Source organism: Chenopodium album, chromosome 11 (genome assembly GCF_948465745.1).
Source record: "Chenopodium album chromosome 11, dcCheAlbu1.1, whole genome shotgun sequence".
Taxonomy (NCBI): Eukaryota; Viridiplantae; Streptophyta; class Magnoliopsida; order Caryophyllales; family Amaranthaceae; genus Chenopodium; species Chenopodium album.
Genome location: NC_137844.1, coordinates 58,992,906 through 59,007,779, shown reverse-complemented (window position 1 = coordinate 59,007,779; position 14,874 = coordinate 58,992,906). Strand labels below are relative to the sequence as shown.

General features: G+C 33.5%; 3 protein-coding genes across 3 annotated transcripts; 2 read left to right on the top strand and 1 right to left on the bottom strand.

Moving 5' to 3' along the window:
• Positions 1-2,518: 2,518 nt before the first annotated feature.
• LOC145567970 (uncharacterized) lies at positions 2,519-6,612 on the top strand. The gene is made up of 4 exons (XM_081627407.1): positions 2,519-3,467; positions 4,629-4,684; positions 4,783-4,975; positions 5,993-6,612. Exons 1-4 carry the CDS (start codon positions 2,796-2,798, stop codon positions 6,353-6,355), a joined length of 1,284 nt encoding a protein of 427 aa, XP_081483533.1. The 5' UTR covers positions 2,519-2,795; the 3' UTR covers positions 6,356-6,612.
• Positions 6,613-6,946: 334 nt separating this feature from the next.
• Positions 6,947-8,771, bottom strand: LOC145567971 (acyl-CoA-binding domain-containing protein 1-like). Its single transcript, XM_081627408.1, has 4 exons — positions 8,614-8,771; positions 7,486-7,600; positions 7,308-7,370; positions 6,947-7,206 (listed from the first exon to the last, which is right to left on the bottom strand). The coding sequence occupies exons 1-4, from the start codon at positions 8,623-8,625 to the stop codon at positions 7,127-7,129; spliced, it is 270 nt and encodes an 89-aa protein (XP_081483534.1). The 5' UTR covers positions 8,626-8,771; the 3' UTR covers positions 6,947-7,126.
• A 2,305-nt stretch (positions 8,772-11,076) lies between these two features.
• Positions 11,077-14,116, top strand: LOC145567968 (large ribosomal subunit protein eL13z-like). Its single transcript, XM_081627405.1, has 5 exons — positions 11,077-11,112; positions 12,214-12,329; positions 12,425-12,558; positions 13,375-13,533; positions 13,642-14,116. The coding sequence occupies exons 2-5, from the start codon at positions 12,221-12,223 to the stop codon at positions 13,861-13,863; spliced, it is 624 nt and encodes a 207-aa protein (XP_081483531.1). The 5' UTR covers positions 11,077-11,112; positions 12,214-12,220; the 3' UTR covers positions 13,864-14,116.
• The last annotated feature ends 758 nt before the right edge of the window (positions 14,117-14,874 follow it).

The window sequence follows — 14,874 nt, the reverse complement described above, 5'->3', positions numbered from 1 at the left end:
TCTTTTAGGAATATTGTTTCCTATCTTATGAGGTTAGGTTTTGTATAAATACTCAACCTATTGATGAATAATAAACAAGCAAGCAATACAAAAACCATTCTATTATCTCTTCTCTCTAATTTATCATGGTATCAAGAGCAGGTTAAATCTTGGGACCGTTCATAAAAAATTTCCCCCCTACCGGTGGGTTAGAAATTAAACCCACCGGTGGGATGATCTTTTAGCAAAAATTACCAAATTTTTTTTAGTTTATTCCGCTGTGCAAGTTAGTGTTGGTGCAGAATTTGAGTTGATGACTTGATGTATACATTACATCATGCGTGGCTTTTCTAAGCATTGAGATCAAAATAAAGTTGTTGGTGTGTCTTTGACTCTCAAAGATGAAAAAAAAAAACGGTTCGCTTGTGTCGTGAGACAAGATATATTCGGTTCTCCTTGTGCCGTGAGACGAGGTTTGTGAGTTGATTCGAGCATAATTTTGCTTCTTTGGATTTGAGTGTGGTTTACTCTGAAAGACCAATAAGAAATTTGAGTGTGGTTTACTCTGAAAGGCCAATAAGAAATTTGAGTGTGGTTTACTCTGACAAACCAATATTTGATTGGCTCTGGAAAAACCAAAAATTGTTATATTTGCAGGTTCGAAAAGAATGACGTTCCTGTTTGATTGATGACTGATGAGTTCGAAAAGATGAACATTCTCATCGTTGAAAAGAAGAGACAAAAATTGAAGGCGACATCACAAGAGTGTGCATCTCGGCTTCAACAAAGTGAAGAATTTCCAATCGCAACGTTCGTGTTACTGCCGTTACGATTGCGGGAGGGTGTTAGAGATATCGGAAAATATATGTGTGATATATTTTCCGTATATATCATTTAAGAGAATAATATATTTAGGATATTTATGTTAAGATATTATTTTGAGAATATATCATTAGGATATATGGTATATCTTTTAGGAATATTGTTTCCTATCTTATGAGGTTAGGTTTTGTATAAATACTCAACCTATTGATGAATAATAAACAAGCAAGCAATACAAAAACCATTCTATTATCTCTTCTCTCTAATTTATCAGAGTAAGATACTCGATACACTGAATTTGAAATTTTAGAATTTCCAAATAAAAATTGTGGCTCAATAATTTTTCTTCATTAGCTGGTTTAAAAATTAAAATTTGAGTCCGGTTGAAAATGATTTTGATTTTTTCCTCAAATTGAAAATTAAAATTCTTTTTATCAATTTGGGCGTCATAAAAATTTGGGAGTTTTTTTTCGTAATTTCTGAGCGTTTTTTTTTTCGGCCCAATTGTAGCTTGCTTTAAGATGGGCCGGATTTTAGATGGGCCGAATTTGCACCTGAATAAAATTCTGTATTGTATGCTTATTTTATCCATCAAGGCCCAAGGCTATATTTGTATTTTCTAATTCAAAGCCATCCACAAAAGCAAATACTTGTACTGTAGTAAGTAAAATCTAGCCTCGGTGTATATAAGATATAAGAGTCTGTTATCTTCGGTTTAATTTCAGTTCAATTTAATTCCTAATTTCCTTCTCTCATAAATAATTCATTTCAGCTATATTCACTTCAGCTCCAATCAATTTAATAAATCAAAACAGACCCTAAATCTAAACAACAAAATATAAGTAAAAAAATAGACTAGTGATCAAAAGAGTAAATTTTGATTTTGTATATGTTGATACTACACTTATGACATATACGTTGACTAATTCAACAAAGTAAGCATCATTTTAAGTTTTTAACTAATACTTATGTTAATGCGTAACTTTGATCATTAATATTTTAGATTGTCTATTAGAAAAAAAATAATTAAAAATTCAAATTATATACATACATGTTGTGAACTAATCTAGCAAAAGTTTACATAATAACATTGGTCCGTTATCTAAATGTAAATAATGTATAAGTCAAATTAATACAGTAATTTAGATATAAATTGAGTATAAAACTAATTTAATTGATAATTTGATATCCATATGGTTGACACGATTAAACGGCCACAGCTTAGGCTATTTTTTAAAAAAAATTTATTTTATTTTATTTTTTGAATAGAAGATATGTTTAGTTCACCATATTCAAGTATCTTATTACTTATTTCAAATCATATTTGTTTAAAGAAGTTCATATTTTACTCTATCTTTTTATTTTATCACTAAATATCTTTAATTTCATAATTTTTTAATTTTTTTGAAAATGAATTCGTATTAAATATACATTAATACAAATCTAATATGATTCATTTGATGTTTTTTTTTCCTATATGAATTTGCGTATATATAATCAAAGTTTAGTCAAATCAGATAACTAGATCAGAATAAATAAGTTCAAATAAAATTTTTTTTAAAAAAAGTTTACAATTTAATAAAAATAAGTAAGTTTAAATAAGATTAAAACATAAATTTAGATCAATCAAATGAATGAAAAAAAAAAGTGAATCAAACATAACCTTAGACGAGTTAATGAATCACTTCCTTTTTCCATGTGTTATGTCACCGTGCCATATTTAAAGGCAACAAAAAGCGAACTTGCTAAACCAATAAACAAACACCTCCATAATCCATATAGTTGTTGAAAGTTGATGAAACAAAAGGATATGGCAGGTTTTATAATCTAAATAACCAAGAAAAAGCTCTTGAAAAGGAGACCATCAAAAAGCTGATAATTACTCAACCCCCCAAACCAAAAACTAAACGCTAAAAGCCGAACACATCACATTTTCCAACCCCATTAACACTCTCTCTTTCTCTATCCTCTTCACTTTCTCTCTCACCTTTTCAATGGCGGCATCATTACAGCAAAAAAATGGTGTAATCATGGAAGAAACCCAGACAATATACTCAACTTACTTGGGAGTAAGCTTTGCAGTGTTCTTGTCATTGTTACCTGATAATGTCATGTCATTGCTGCCAACTCTTCAGTCTCGAAATCATTACCTCCTCCACCGCCTTCGGAAAGCGGAGGAGGAGCTCTTCGAGCTGCGGTCGAGGCGGCAGGAGGATTCCAAGGCGAACGCTCGGGTGGTCGAGATCTTCGCCACCCATCGTAACGCCTGGCAGCAGGAAGAGCGTCGCCTCCTCCGCCGCCTCGACGAATCAGCCGAAGAGATCTCCCGCCTCAGGTCACGCCTCTCTGAGGTCGAGACCCGCGAGGCTCAGCTTCTTGCTGAGTCTGATGACCTGAGGCGGGAAGTTGGGGAGCGAGACGAGCTCCTTAACTTCATGTCCCGCCACAAAACCCATGAATTGGGCGGTGGCGGCGAATCCAGGGAAAGCGAGAGTGTGAGTGGAGAGGACAGAGAGTGGGGTGGTGAAGATGAAGGAAATGGTAGTGTAAAATTGATGTTTGGGAATCTGGGTAATGGTGATTATAATGATGGGTTTGATCCTAATTACTTGTCTTCTGGTTCTAAATTCTGGGGTGAACCTCGTTCTCCTCCTAATTTATGGCAGGTTAGCTAAAATCCCTTTTCTCTCTATCTCATCACTTGCCTAATTTTAGCAGAATTCTGTAAATATTAGGAAATTTAATTTTGTTCTTCGTGATGATATGATTAATGCTGTATTTAATTTTGCAATGTAATTCAAGTTGTTTGTACTTGCCAGTTGTAATTATATATATTTTTTAAGCTGAATTTATTGAATTCATGTGATTTAACACTTCCTTTTAGTTAAATTTTCGAAACGAACACGATGAACTTTGTGTTTATGTAGATTTGTTAGTTGGTATGTAATTAGCATTGGTTTTTTGATTAAGAGTGTATAGGTTATGCATTATGAATGTGGCTTAATGTAAGCAAGTTGTTGGTCTTTGATGAATTATTGTTCCGTATTATGATGATTTTTGTGGATAAAACGTTGTCCCTTGTGCAACATGTGAAGTAAATGATATGTCCTGTATGTTATTGTGGTGGTATCATTAATTCTTTATCCTTACAGCGGGGTCTTAATGTTTAGTCTTTGGATTGGACTATCATAGTGTTCGTTTACAGCTGTAAGTGGGACTTTGATTCTGTGGTGTGTGTACTGTGTAGGGTAAATTAAACTTTGTTATGCTTCCTTTGTAATGTTCGAACAATCCTTGGCCTAGAATTATGAGGAGTCTCCATCATATCATAATCATAGACTTTTCTCCTAAAACTTCCATTGTCCTTTCCCTTGAGTTGCACGAATGAACTGCATAATGCCCAAATTATTTTGCTCTAGAATTGAAAACTGAAATGTTTATACTATTAGAGTAATGGACTTAATGGTATATGCAATGTGTTTGTATGAAAGAAGATTTTAGACTTCAGATATTGGCCACATAGAAATTATTGCTGTACCTTGTGTCCCATATTTTATCTATAGAATGGAGTATAAAAAGGAGGATTTCTATTGTTTTTGATGTCTATGTCCCATCTTGTATCCCTCCTCGTGCCTGTCAGAACGTTGGGGTTGTCTAGACTTGTGACTGTGCATCTTGGCTTAGATTATCTGATATCTTTTTCATCGTATGAGCAAAATTTTTGGCTATGCTTGTTCATATAATCAAAATATGTTGTGTATAATATGCTGTTTTGCTGCTTACTTTGCTGGTGGAGTCTTACCTTGCAAAACATTCTTTTGTTGCAGGACATACAATATGATTCGATTGAGCCCACACATCATGTAAAGCATTTTGTAGTAAGGTAAATGGAAAGAATGAATCTGAACCTAAACATGTTCTTTATGCTTACCGATGATGGATAATCAGCATCCAAAAAAAGTAATATTTCTTCCTTTGCAGGAGAGAGTCCCCATGGAAGATTGATGGTGATCCAACAGGAGTTCCATCCAAGTTGAAAGTACTTGAGGAAGAGCTACTTAATCTGGAAAAAGTAGGGAAGAGCAATTCACCAAAGGTGGCCTCATCAATGAGGAAGCTAGCTAAGCGGTATCAAGACCTTGCTGGAAAGATTGACGACCTTTGCAGGAGAATGGTACGGAGTAATATTGATCATTCTAATGCTTGCTTAGCTCTTTAGATCTGCTTATCAAGGTTACTGTTTCTGCTTGAAAATAGAGTTTGTTCGTTTTTTTTTTTCTACTTCTCTAATACTACCTGCACTCTATCTCTAGAATCTGACTTTTGTCCTTAACTGAAAGCCTAGCCCCCCCGGAAAAGATTTAGAGTAAATTCTTCTTAAGAACCTGTCACGTAGTTAGAGACTAAGAGATTTTTTTAATACCAATTGGGTTTCAGAGTTATGTCTACAAACCATGTAGTTTTGTCTTGTGCATAAATTTTAGGCTTGAGATTCTGTTTAGTTTATAAAGACCAGTTTTGTAGGCATTAGGCAGTTATTAACGACAATAATTGCAATGGATTTGTGTGTACTTGAAATCCCTTAATCCCTCATTTGAGAAAAGAAATGATATTATCCACTTTGTAAGCTTAGTAGTTATTACACCCATCACCAACCAACTCTGAGATGGAAATTCCTTTTGGACTTGTAGAGTTTTTCCCACGCCCATTTATCTTCTCTGAAATTTTGACGGATGTCCTTAGCAATGCAACCTGTATCCATTGATTTCTTCTTCAATTTTCCAGCATTACCTTTTACCATTATAGATGTGGTATCAAGCTGGATGGACCAAATGGTTATGAGAAACACGTACTTTGAAATTGCATCATCACTATGGCATTAGGTTTTTCCGTAACAAAATGGAAAGAAAGTCATAATGTTCATAAACCAAGCAAGCCATTGAAATATGGAAATAAGATTTGCTATTTTGTCCAAGGAATATATGCCCACTTTCCCCGCTCATGAGTCATGACTCAACGTCCCAACACCAGCCTTAGAAAAAAAAGGGGGAATATAGAAAAGTGTAGGTGGGGTTAAGAATCCACTGGACAGCAATGAACTTTTTAACACTTCATTAGTGTCATCTAAATTATCTAAAGTCTTTTGCATAATGTACATGATTGTAAATTGTGCAATTGTTGGTTCCTGCAGCAAGCTAGTGATCCCAGTGAACCTACAATGAGTTCTGAGTTTCGATCACAAAGACAAACAGAGTTTCTACTTGAAGCATTTCAACTCCAGCAACGCGCTTCAGAAACTGGAAAGAAGCTCATGACATTACAAACTGAGATATATACTAGTTGTATTGGGGATGAGCTGGGAGTTGAAACAAAACTTGCCATGAAACGGTCCCTTGACAGCATACGGACCAACTTCAAGGAAATCCAAAGAAACCTAGAAGTATGGTTGGCCAGAATTATGGGAGATCTTGAAGGAATTCTAGCTAGAGATGGTGCTTCTCGTTCAAGAGACTATTTTTGCCCTAGATATCCGTATGTTAATAGTTACAGCTAACTCCTAACTGTGTTAATGTATCAGTCCTGATGTTTTGCTGATCCTGAAGCCAAGAACTGGTATTAGGTTATTTTCATGTAAAAATGCAAAATTTTCATGATGATAGTGGTGGATCAGGTAGGTAGGTAAATAATTTCTTAGAAACAGATGTTCCCCCTGACCCCGTAACATTTGCTTGTGCATCAACAAACTATATTTGTACGCTAATTGTATACAATGATTTTTTTAATGGAAAATGGTAATCTGGTTTGCTAGTCCTACTAATTTCCTTGTAATTTGAACACTTAGAAGTTCAAATGACAAGGAGAACCAGCACTCTTCATAATGGGATAGGATGTTTCGCTATTGGATACTGTAAATCTGTAATACTGTTTTCAATCATACAAATATATATCGAGCAATACATTAACCTCAGTGTGGTTCAGTGACAGGATATTTGTGATTTTGTGAGTGCAATATAATTGCTCTACTTGTTGGACAATAAGACAGATTCTAACATTTAACAACAGATAAGTTGAAGATGCTTTAACCACTCTCAAAGATTCGCCAACATAAAATTGTTTGGGAGGAGGGGGTATCAAGTACCAATCATTAGCAAAAAGATAACTGCATTTTTAAAGTGGATATTACTGAAATATTATGATCCTTGATTACAACTTAAGGTTCACACAACTCCATTCCCATGACTTGATAAAGTACAGCAATCAAATTTGATCAATTTAGGAAGAAACAACACGAATGGAGCTATTATATATTAACCACGAAGAAGCATCAAGCGGGAAGACCAGCTGCCTCCAGCAACTGCTTGGCCTTTGTGATGTAATCGTTCATGGAATCATCTTTAGATTTTCCTGATTACGAAAAAAGAGAACATGTAAGGCAGTGACAAAATTGAGGTAAAGATAGCTGAAAGAGAATGAAATTTCTGCACCATAGTTCTGAGTTATTATACCTTCATTACCCTTCCAGGCATCCCATTTCGCCTTTCCTTTTGGATCAAACAAACCAGGACGATCTGAAAAATAGGAAGGAAAAAAAAAACAGCAAAAGTGTAAAGGAGCAGCGTAGGGTTAGATAAACATTAGTTCAAGAAAACCAGAAGATAAACGGATGATGAAATATGTGTATACCGGTATTCACATCTCCAACTGTGGCCTGCTTGTATAACCCATAGAGGATGAGCAAATCCTCATTAGTACAACTAGGTAAGGATTTGACCTTCTCAGCATACTCCTCAAAGTCTTCCTGTGAAATATAATCTCACAAGTTAAACTATTAAGCATAGAAGCATGTAGGAACCTAACCCATATAAGATGAAGACATCAAATATATCTACGCCATTTTGATAACCTTTTCAGCAAAATTAAAGAAGCAAAACCAAGGACAACACACAATACAAAGATGATATTCCGAGATGGAAACGTGTCTGAGAATCCAATATCATCATAATCTTAGTGTGCATAGATTTTCAATACCAGCTAATACAACTATACAAGACAGTCTTAGCATGAAACAAAGCCAATCTTTCTACCTTAACACTAGCAACACGGGTCAGATTGGCCGCATCGGTAGGATGGCTCGGTTAGAGCTCTTTTCAGATGTCAAACCCACCCAAATTGGTTTAAGGACATAACCCTTGGCATTTCGGGGGGCTTGATCTTACAAAGCAAATTGCAACAGTTTTCCTCCTCAACTAACAATGGAGGGCTAATGCTCGCATACAAGCGAGTTCCTCCGATTATAGTTCATTCAATTTCTTAAGGCAATAAAACCATTGCAGTGTAATTCACTAATCACAGATCAACCAATTTGATTCATCAGAACAGCAAGTCATAATTGTCATCAACTAAACCCTAAGGCCAATAAGATGTGAACAACATCAAAACCATCTATTTTCACTAAATTTACCTAAAAAGTATTTTTATCATTACTTTGATTCTTCCTTTTCCAATTTCAGGAGAAATTCTTCAACAATTTTGTGTGAAAAAAATAAAATAATAACCACAATTCTTACAAAAAATTTTAACATTTAAAGCATTAATCTTGTTCATCGTCAACAAATCCAGATCTACAGCTTAAATTAAGTAAACAACAAATGGATAATTAAAAAATCAGACAATTTCTTGCACTATAAATAAATTCAGATCAAATGTATGAAATCATAGAATTATGAAAATTACAAAGCAAATACAAAATTAACAACATGAATGATGCTGAGAATAACAATTAAATTGAATAGAAATTAGAGAAAGATAAACCTTAAGACCCATGATTGATTTGTTGTATGAAAGTTACTGGATTTTTTCAAACTCTCAGGCGATCGGATGAAATAGTAGATATCGAGGCTTGAATGATGAAAGTTTATGGGGGGAATGGAGATGGTATTTATAACAGGTTAGCACGAATATAGATAGCGTTATTTTCTTTTACTTTTTTTAAAAAGAGTATATTGAAAAAGTATATGGTATAATAATAGGCCATCACAATATTCCCGTTTTACAACATTAAAGATGTCATTGGCTCGTGTTGGTTGTATTATAGTGTCATTTGTGCTTAACTAGAATGATAAGCTCAAATTTATAATTTATAATAGTTATTCAAAGAGTTAACCCAAGAAGTGACATCGTGTGGTCATTAATATAGTTGATTATTTCTCTCATAATAAATAAATTTACTCCCTCTCGGCCCGAATAATTGATATAGTTGATTATTTCTCTCATTTTTAAATGTTGGATTTATCAAATTTTCATTAATATTTTGTTTTAATAGCAATAAAAATGGTAATATTGAGAAAAATAGATTAAGCTAGCTTCTTCCTTCGATTGTAACGCCTAATTTGGTACGTCCATTATGTTTCCACGGTCTCCGCAATCAGTCATTGAGCCGAATCTGATCCTTAACATGGGCCAATATAAATGAAGAATATTTAACCGGTCTACATCACAAGTTGGTGGTCTACTGGGCTTCCTATTCTAGCTGTATTTACGTTTCCCAACTAACAACAAACGTACAATTAATTAATTAATTGCACTGTGCTTTTCTTCATAAATCAAAAACAAAATAAAGTAAAATAAAATAAAAATAATTACACTCTGGTGATCAATTATTTGTCACAAAACCCACACGTTTACACATAAATTGAATATGCAAGTGATCAAGTTATAAAATAAAAAAAAAAATGGAAAGAGCTAAATCTAATACTCCGTATTTGAAAAATGGTTGAAGTATCTTTCAAAAAAAAAAAAATGGTTGAAGTAAAGTGTTTGGTTGACTTTTAGGAATGGTAACTCTCACTTTAAAAGAAATTGTAAAGTAATCATTATAAAATTATACATTAATAAGTGTAACGGTTAAATCGATGCATATTAGAGGGTAATTATGAATATTATGATTATAATACAACAAGAATGTATCATATATTTGAAGAGAAGCAATTTTGTTCTTTTGTTTATTAATTGGGCTTGTGAAATTGATTAGTTGTGTTGATAATTTTATGATATGAGATCTTAATTCTTAAATATGCTCAAATGATAGTTGTTAATCATTGTAAGAAGTTTTGAAATCAGTAAGATTTATGTCTAGATATATTTAGAATTTGTGATCAACATAAGGATGTGATTGTTTGGAAGTTTTCTTAAATCATGTGAACTCTTCATTGAATTGTGGTATAGAAATAGAGGTTGTGTCATTGTGACTTGTAAATTGGAAAAAACCTAACAACAATTTAAGAGTAAGGTTGTCATAATTTTAATCCATTGGTTATTTGGAATAACAACCTATGCATTGCTTTAATTTCTACTTGAGGTTTTGGTCTTCTTGAAATCTACAGTACTAAGAAACATTAATAACATGTATGTATTAAACATGTATATTTACTTATTTAGTACCTCAATTTTGAACGTTTTCAATCCTCAAACATTTTCAAGTTAATAATAATAATAATAACCTTTTCAATCTTCATTCATTGATGACAAGTTAGGTTTTATTTATTTTTTTTAATTTTTTTTTTTCACACATCACATTTTGGTAGAATAACAAATCAAACCAAGTCAAGTTTGTTTAGGTTGATGATTAAAAAAAAAAAAAGTTAAAAATAACTCAAATGAAATCTAAACAGAGCTTGTCTTAGCCCTCTATGGTGCACATACTCCTAATTCTTACATTAGGGTCAGCTGTTAGTTTTATATGCATACCAACAAAACAACATAAGAACATCTCCAATGGTAAGTTACAATCTCTTGTAGCTTACCTTGCCATATAAGATATTTAACCTAGTATATCTTGTAGTTACAAAGTGTTCCAATGATAACTTGGAAGAAAAATAAATACTAAAACAATCACAAAAGTATTTATAGCATGTTATAAGTACTACTTAATGAACAACAAGTTTTCTTATTTTTTACTCCTTGATAGATTAAGTCACGACCTTGTGAGAAGATGATCCAATTTTTGCCGTGTATTTTACCTTATACGTAGTATATAACAACAAATATTATGAGTACTTAAAATAAAGTTGCCACACAGAACCAAAGACAAAGGAGAGCCAATCTTTAAGAAAGGGCCAAAAAGCCCAACTATCAATCGAAATGCAACCCTAATGAAAAAAAGCCCATTAGCGAACTGAGACACTGGTGAAATCTAAGCCGTCTATTTTAGGGCTTAGATAAGAAGCCTCAGTTTTAAAACCCTAATTAATTCATTTGTCGCCTCTTCTCTCATTCTCCCACCCGAAAACCCTACGAACTCTCACTCTTCAGGTAATCTCTCTCTTCCCTCTTTCTTCATCTTCTACAATTTTTTAATTATTACAGATGACAGATTTTAATTGATTAACTGGTATGATTTTTGTTCCAAATGTTTGTTTTAACTCTAATTTTTCTGCATTTTTTTTTTTTTGATTAATTGTCTGCATTTTCATGATAATTTTACCCTAATTTTTGGTATTGGATGCAATTGATTGTTCGATATGAAACATACAAAGTATTATTTGAGCTCAAAGTTATCAATTTTTTTCGGTGCTACTGATTGATTTCCTTGCTATTTTTCTGCATTCATGAATTTGGTTAGCAGATTATGTTTATTTTTATAAGATTTTTTGCTGATTAATTCTGTGCTTGGTTCTATAAACTTTAATTTACATGATTTAGGGGATTTTTTATAACATATATTAGTAATATATCATGCGAAATGGTGTAAGAGTATGTTTAATTGATGCTGTAATTGTGCATTATTGTGCTGAAATTTGGTAATAGGATTTGTAGTCATGTGAAAGGGCTGGATACTATCATTGCTATATAAGAAATTGGAAATTTTTAGGTCACATACTTGATTTCTGTTAGCTGTTTTGCTGATAATGTGAGCATGATTTACCTTACATTATAGATTTTGTTACTCACGCAACTATGTCATTTATGGTTCTTAATTGTTTAGTATGCTGTGTTATAATTACATAATGCATGATTCATAAAAAAAGCTTACATGTCGCTCAACAAGTTGTACACTTTGTATCATATCGTGTCTGACTCGGCTAATTTGTGAATTACTTTGATGATTTTGACCTTAATTTGAGTGTGGAAGATTCTCATTACCATAAGATTTTACAAGTTCCCGGCCTGCCATGCTGTTGGTTTGTTGTGAGCTGACTGTGGTTTTGCAACTTAGAGTTTGAGTAGGGATATTCCTAAAACTAATGGAAATCTACATTTGAGATGCTTTATTTACCTAGATCAGGATTAAATTTTTAAAGGTTTTGGTTTCAGAGGGGTTCAGTCTTTAACTGCTACTTGATTTCTCTTGCTTGTATGATATAATTTAGAATATCGTTTTACTGAAGCCGTGTTTTTTGCTGCTCTGTTCAGGTAAGCCATGGTGAGGCACAACAATGTTATCCCTAACGGGCATTTCAAGAAACATTGGCAAAACTATGTCAAGACTTGGTTTAATCAACCTGCTCGCAAGACCAGGAGACGTCTTGGTATTGTACTCTATCTTTCTAAGTGTTAATTTTAGTTTTTAGGCCCTTTGTTGAATCAGTTTAAGTCTAAACACTGTTTTTGTATGCAATTACAGCTAGGCAAAAGAAGGCCGTGAAGATCTTCCCAAGGCCAACTGCTGGACCTCTTCGCCCAGTTGTTCATGGTCAAACTCTGAAGTACAACATGAAAGTTAGGGCTGGAAAAGGGTTCTCCCTTGAAGAATTGGCGGTAAGTGTTTTCATTTCAGACATTCTGTATGAATGATGCTATTATTGTTGCTATGTGAACTAGTGATATGTGTCATAATTTGTGGAATGGAATATGTTTTGCTTATACATGGCACTAGATGAAATGGAGATGTAAGCATGACGATGAAGATTTGACTAGGAATGACCTCAATTTTACTACTGGATTGCGTTGTTTTAATTAGTTTTAATGTGACTTTTACCTTGGGATCAGTGTTAATGTTATTTATTTTGAGCCTCTTACATAATTGGTTTGTAGTTTATAAATTAGTCTCTCGTTATAGGCATATGCAGGATTCTATATTTTTTGTTAATGCAAAGACAAAGGCGTGTAGCTAGAATTTAACTGTAGGATATTGTAACATTTGCATGCTTCCCTATTTCTCAAGTCTATGAGAGTCTTGACTATTCGAAGAGTGTTTTCAGAGCATTAAATGTTGCTCTCTGGTTAAAAGTGATCATTGTTTTGTTAAAATCTTTCCATAAATAGAAGAGTTCAATTGCTGTGTTAATGTATGCTCAGGACTTGATGGAAGGTCTATGAACGCAACAATTTTTATTTTCCTAATATACATGGTTGGATTCTTGACATTACTTGGATGTAGTGTCATTTGAACTCTTTTGTCTCTACTGTAATATATGCTAGTAAAGGAACTTAAAAGTACTCTGTTATCTTAAATTGTATGTTGAAGTGTACCATTGCTATTTTAGTGGTAAGAAATAGTGTGGCTGTCTACATCTTGCTGATCCCCATGCTTCTCTACTAACATCTCTTGTCATGATTTTCTTATGTTTTTAGGGTGCTGGTATTCCCAGGAAGCTTGCTCCCACCATTGGCATTGCAGTTGACCACCGACGCAGAAATCGTTCACTCGAAGGTCTTCAGACAAACGTGCAGAGGCTGAAGACCTACAAGGCTAAGCTCGTTGTCTTCCCAAGGAGTGCAAGGAAGTTCAAGGTAATGTGACTTTTTATGTTATTGATTTACATTGTATCTTTTGGAACTTTGAAAATGATCATCAGTTTGGTATATTGGCGTCTAATTTATTGTACTTCTCTGTCACAGGCTGGTGATTCTACTCCAGAGGAACTTGCTAATGCGACCCAGGTTCAAGGCCCATACTTGCCTATTCAGAGCGAGAAGGCACCAGTGGAGCTTGTGAAGGTTACAGAAGACATGAAGTCTTTCAACGCTTATGCTAAGCTTCGTCTTGAGAGGACAAACAAACGCCACCAAGGTATTAGACTGAAGAGGGCGGCTGAGGCCGAGAAGGAAGATAAGAAGTAAGGAGTCTTCAGGCTTGGATTATTAGGGAATCTTAAATCTTTCTTGTCTAAATTTTGGCTCCAATTTTGTGTTTTATGATATTTTGCCAAGACTGCAATACTAAAAAGACCGAGTAGTTTCTTTATTTGCTTAGACAGATATTGTTGTTGGAATCTTTAATGCGATTGAGTTGCCATGAATGTCATAGTTGTTGCTTGCAAGTGCCTACGAGCTGTGATGAACACATCGGTAGCACTTTGTCTATTGGCCATGATGCTTAGTGTGATTTGTCTATGTGTGATTTCCATAAAATCTACATAATTATTTTGATGTCTTATGCGAGTTCCACCATGTCAAAATGATTTGATATTTTGAAAATAAAATATCTAATTTAAACATTATGGTATTTAAGTATTTAACCATTTGTTACTCTGTATTAGTACAATTGAATATTTTGAGATCACTGATGAGTTTAATCTAACATTCGATTTAATTTCTAAAATGTAAAATTTTGTATTCGTACGAATAAATAATCATGAAAGGATCAAAGTTGGCAATTATGTACTCTGTATTATTTTGTACATTTAAAGAAATCTCAATACGTCTTAGAATCTTGTAGCTTGAGACGACAGCAAGATGGTTGGTTTTGCAAGAGTTTCAATATTGTTTATGTTACATACCTAGTTATATACCTAGTACGTAGCAATAGAGTTGTCCAAAATGAGCCATTAGTTCAACTAAAACATTATTGTTTAGAGAATGTAATGTATTCCAATTTCCAATAGATAAGCCTAACAATATTCAAAGATGATATGTTAATGGGAAGATAAGGAGATGATATTGATTCCCTTGAATGGGCAATAGGCAGTTCAAAAAATAGTTGTAATGCAATTATGGTCAAAATCCAAAATTCTGTACATTTCAAATCAGTTGCTACTAAAGTTTTTAATTCCATTGGCTATATAATTACAAATTTATAATAATATGTCTAAGAGATTCTATTTATTTAAAATTGATTAATAGACTTAAAAG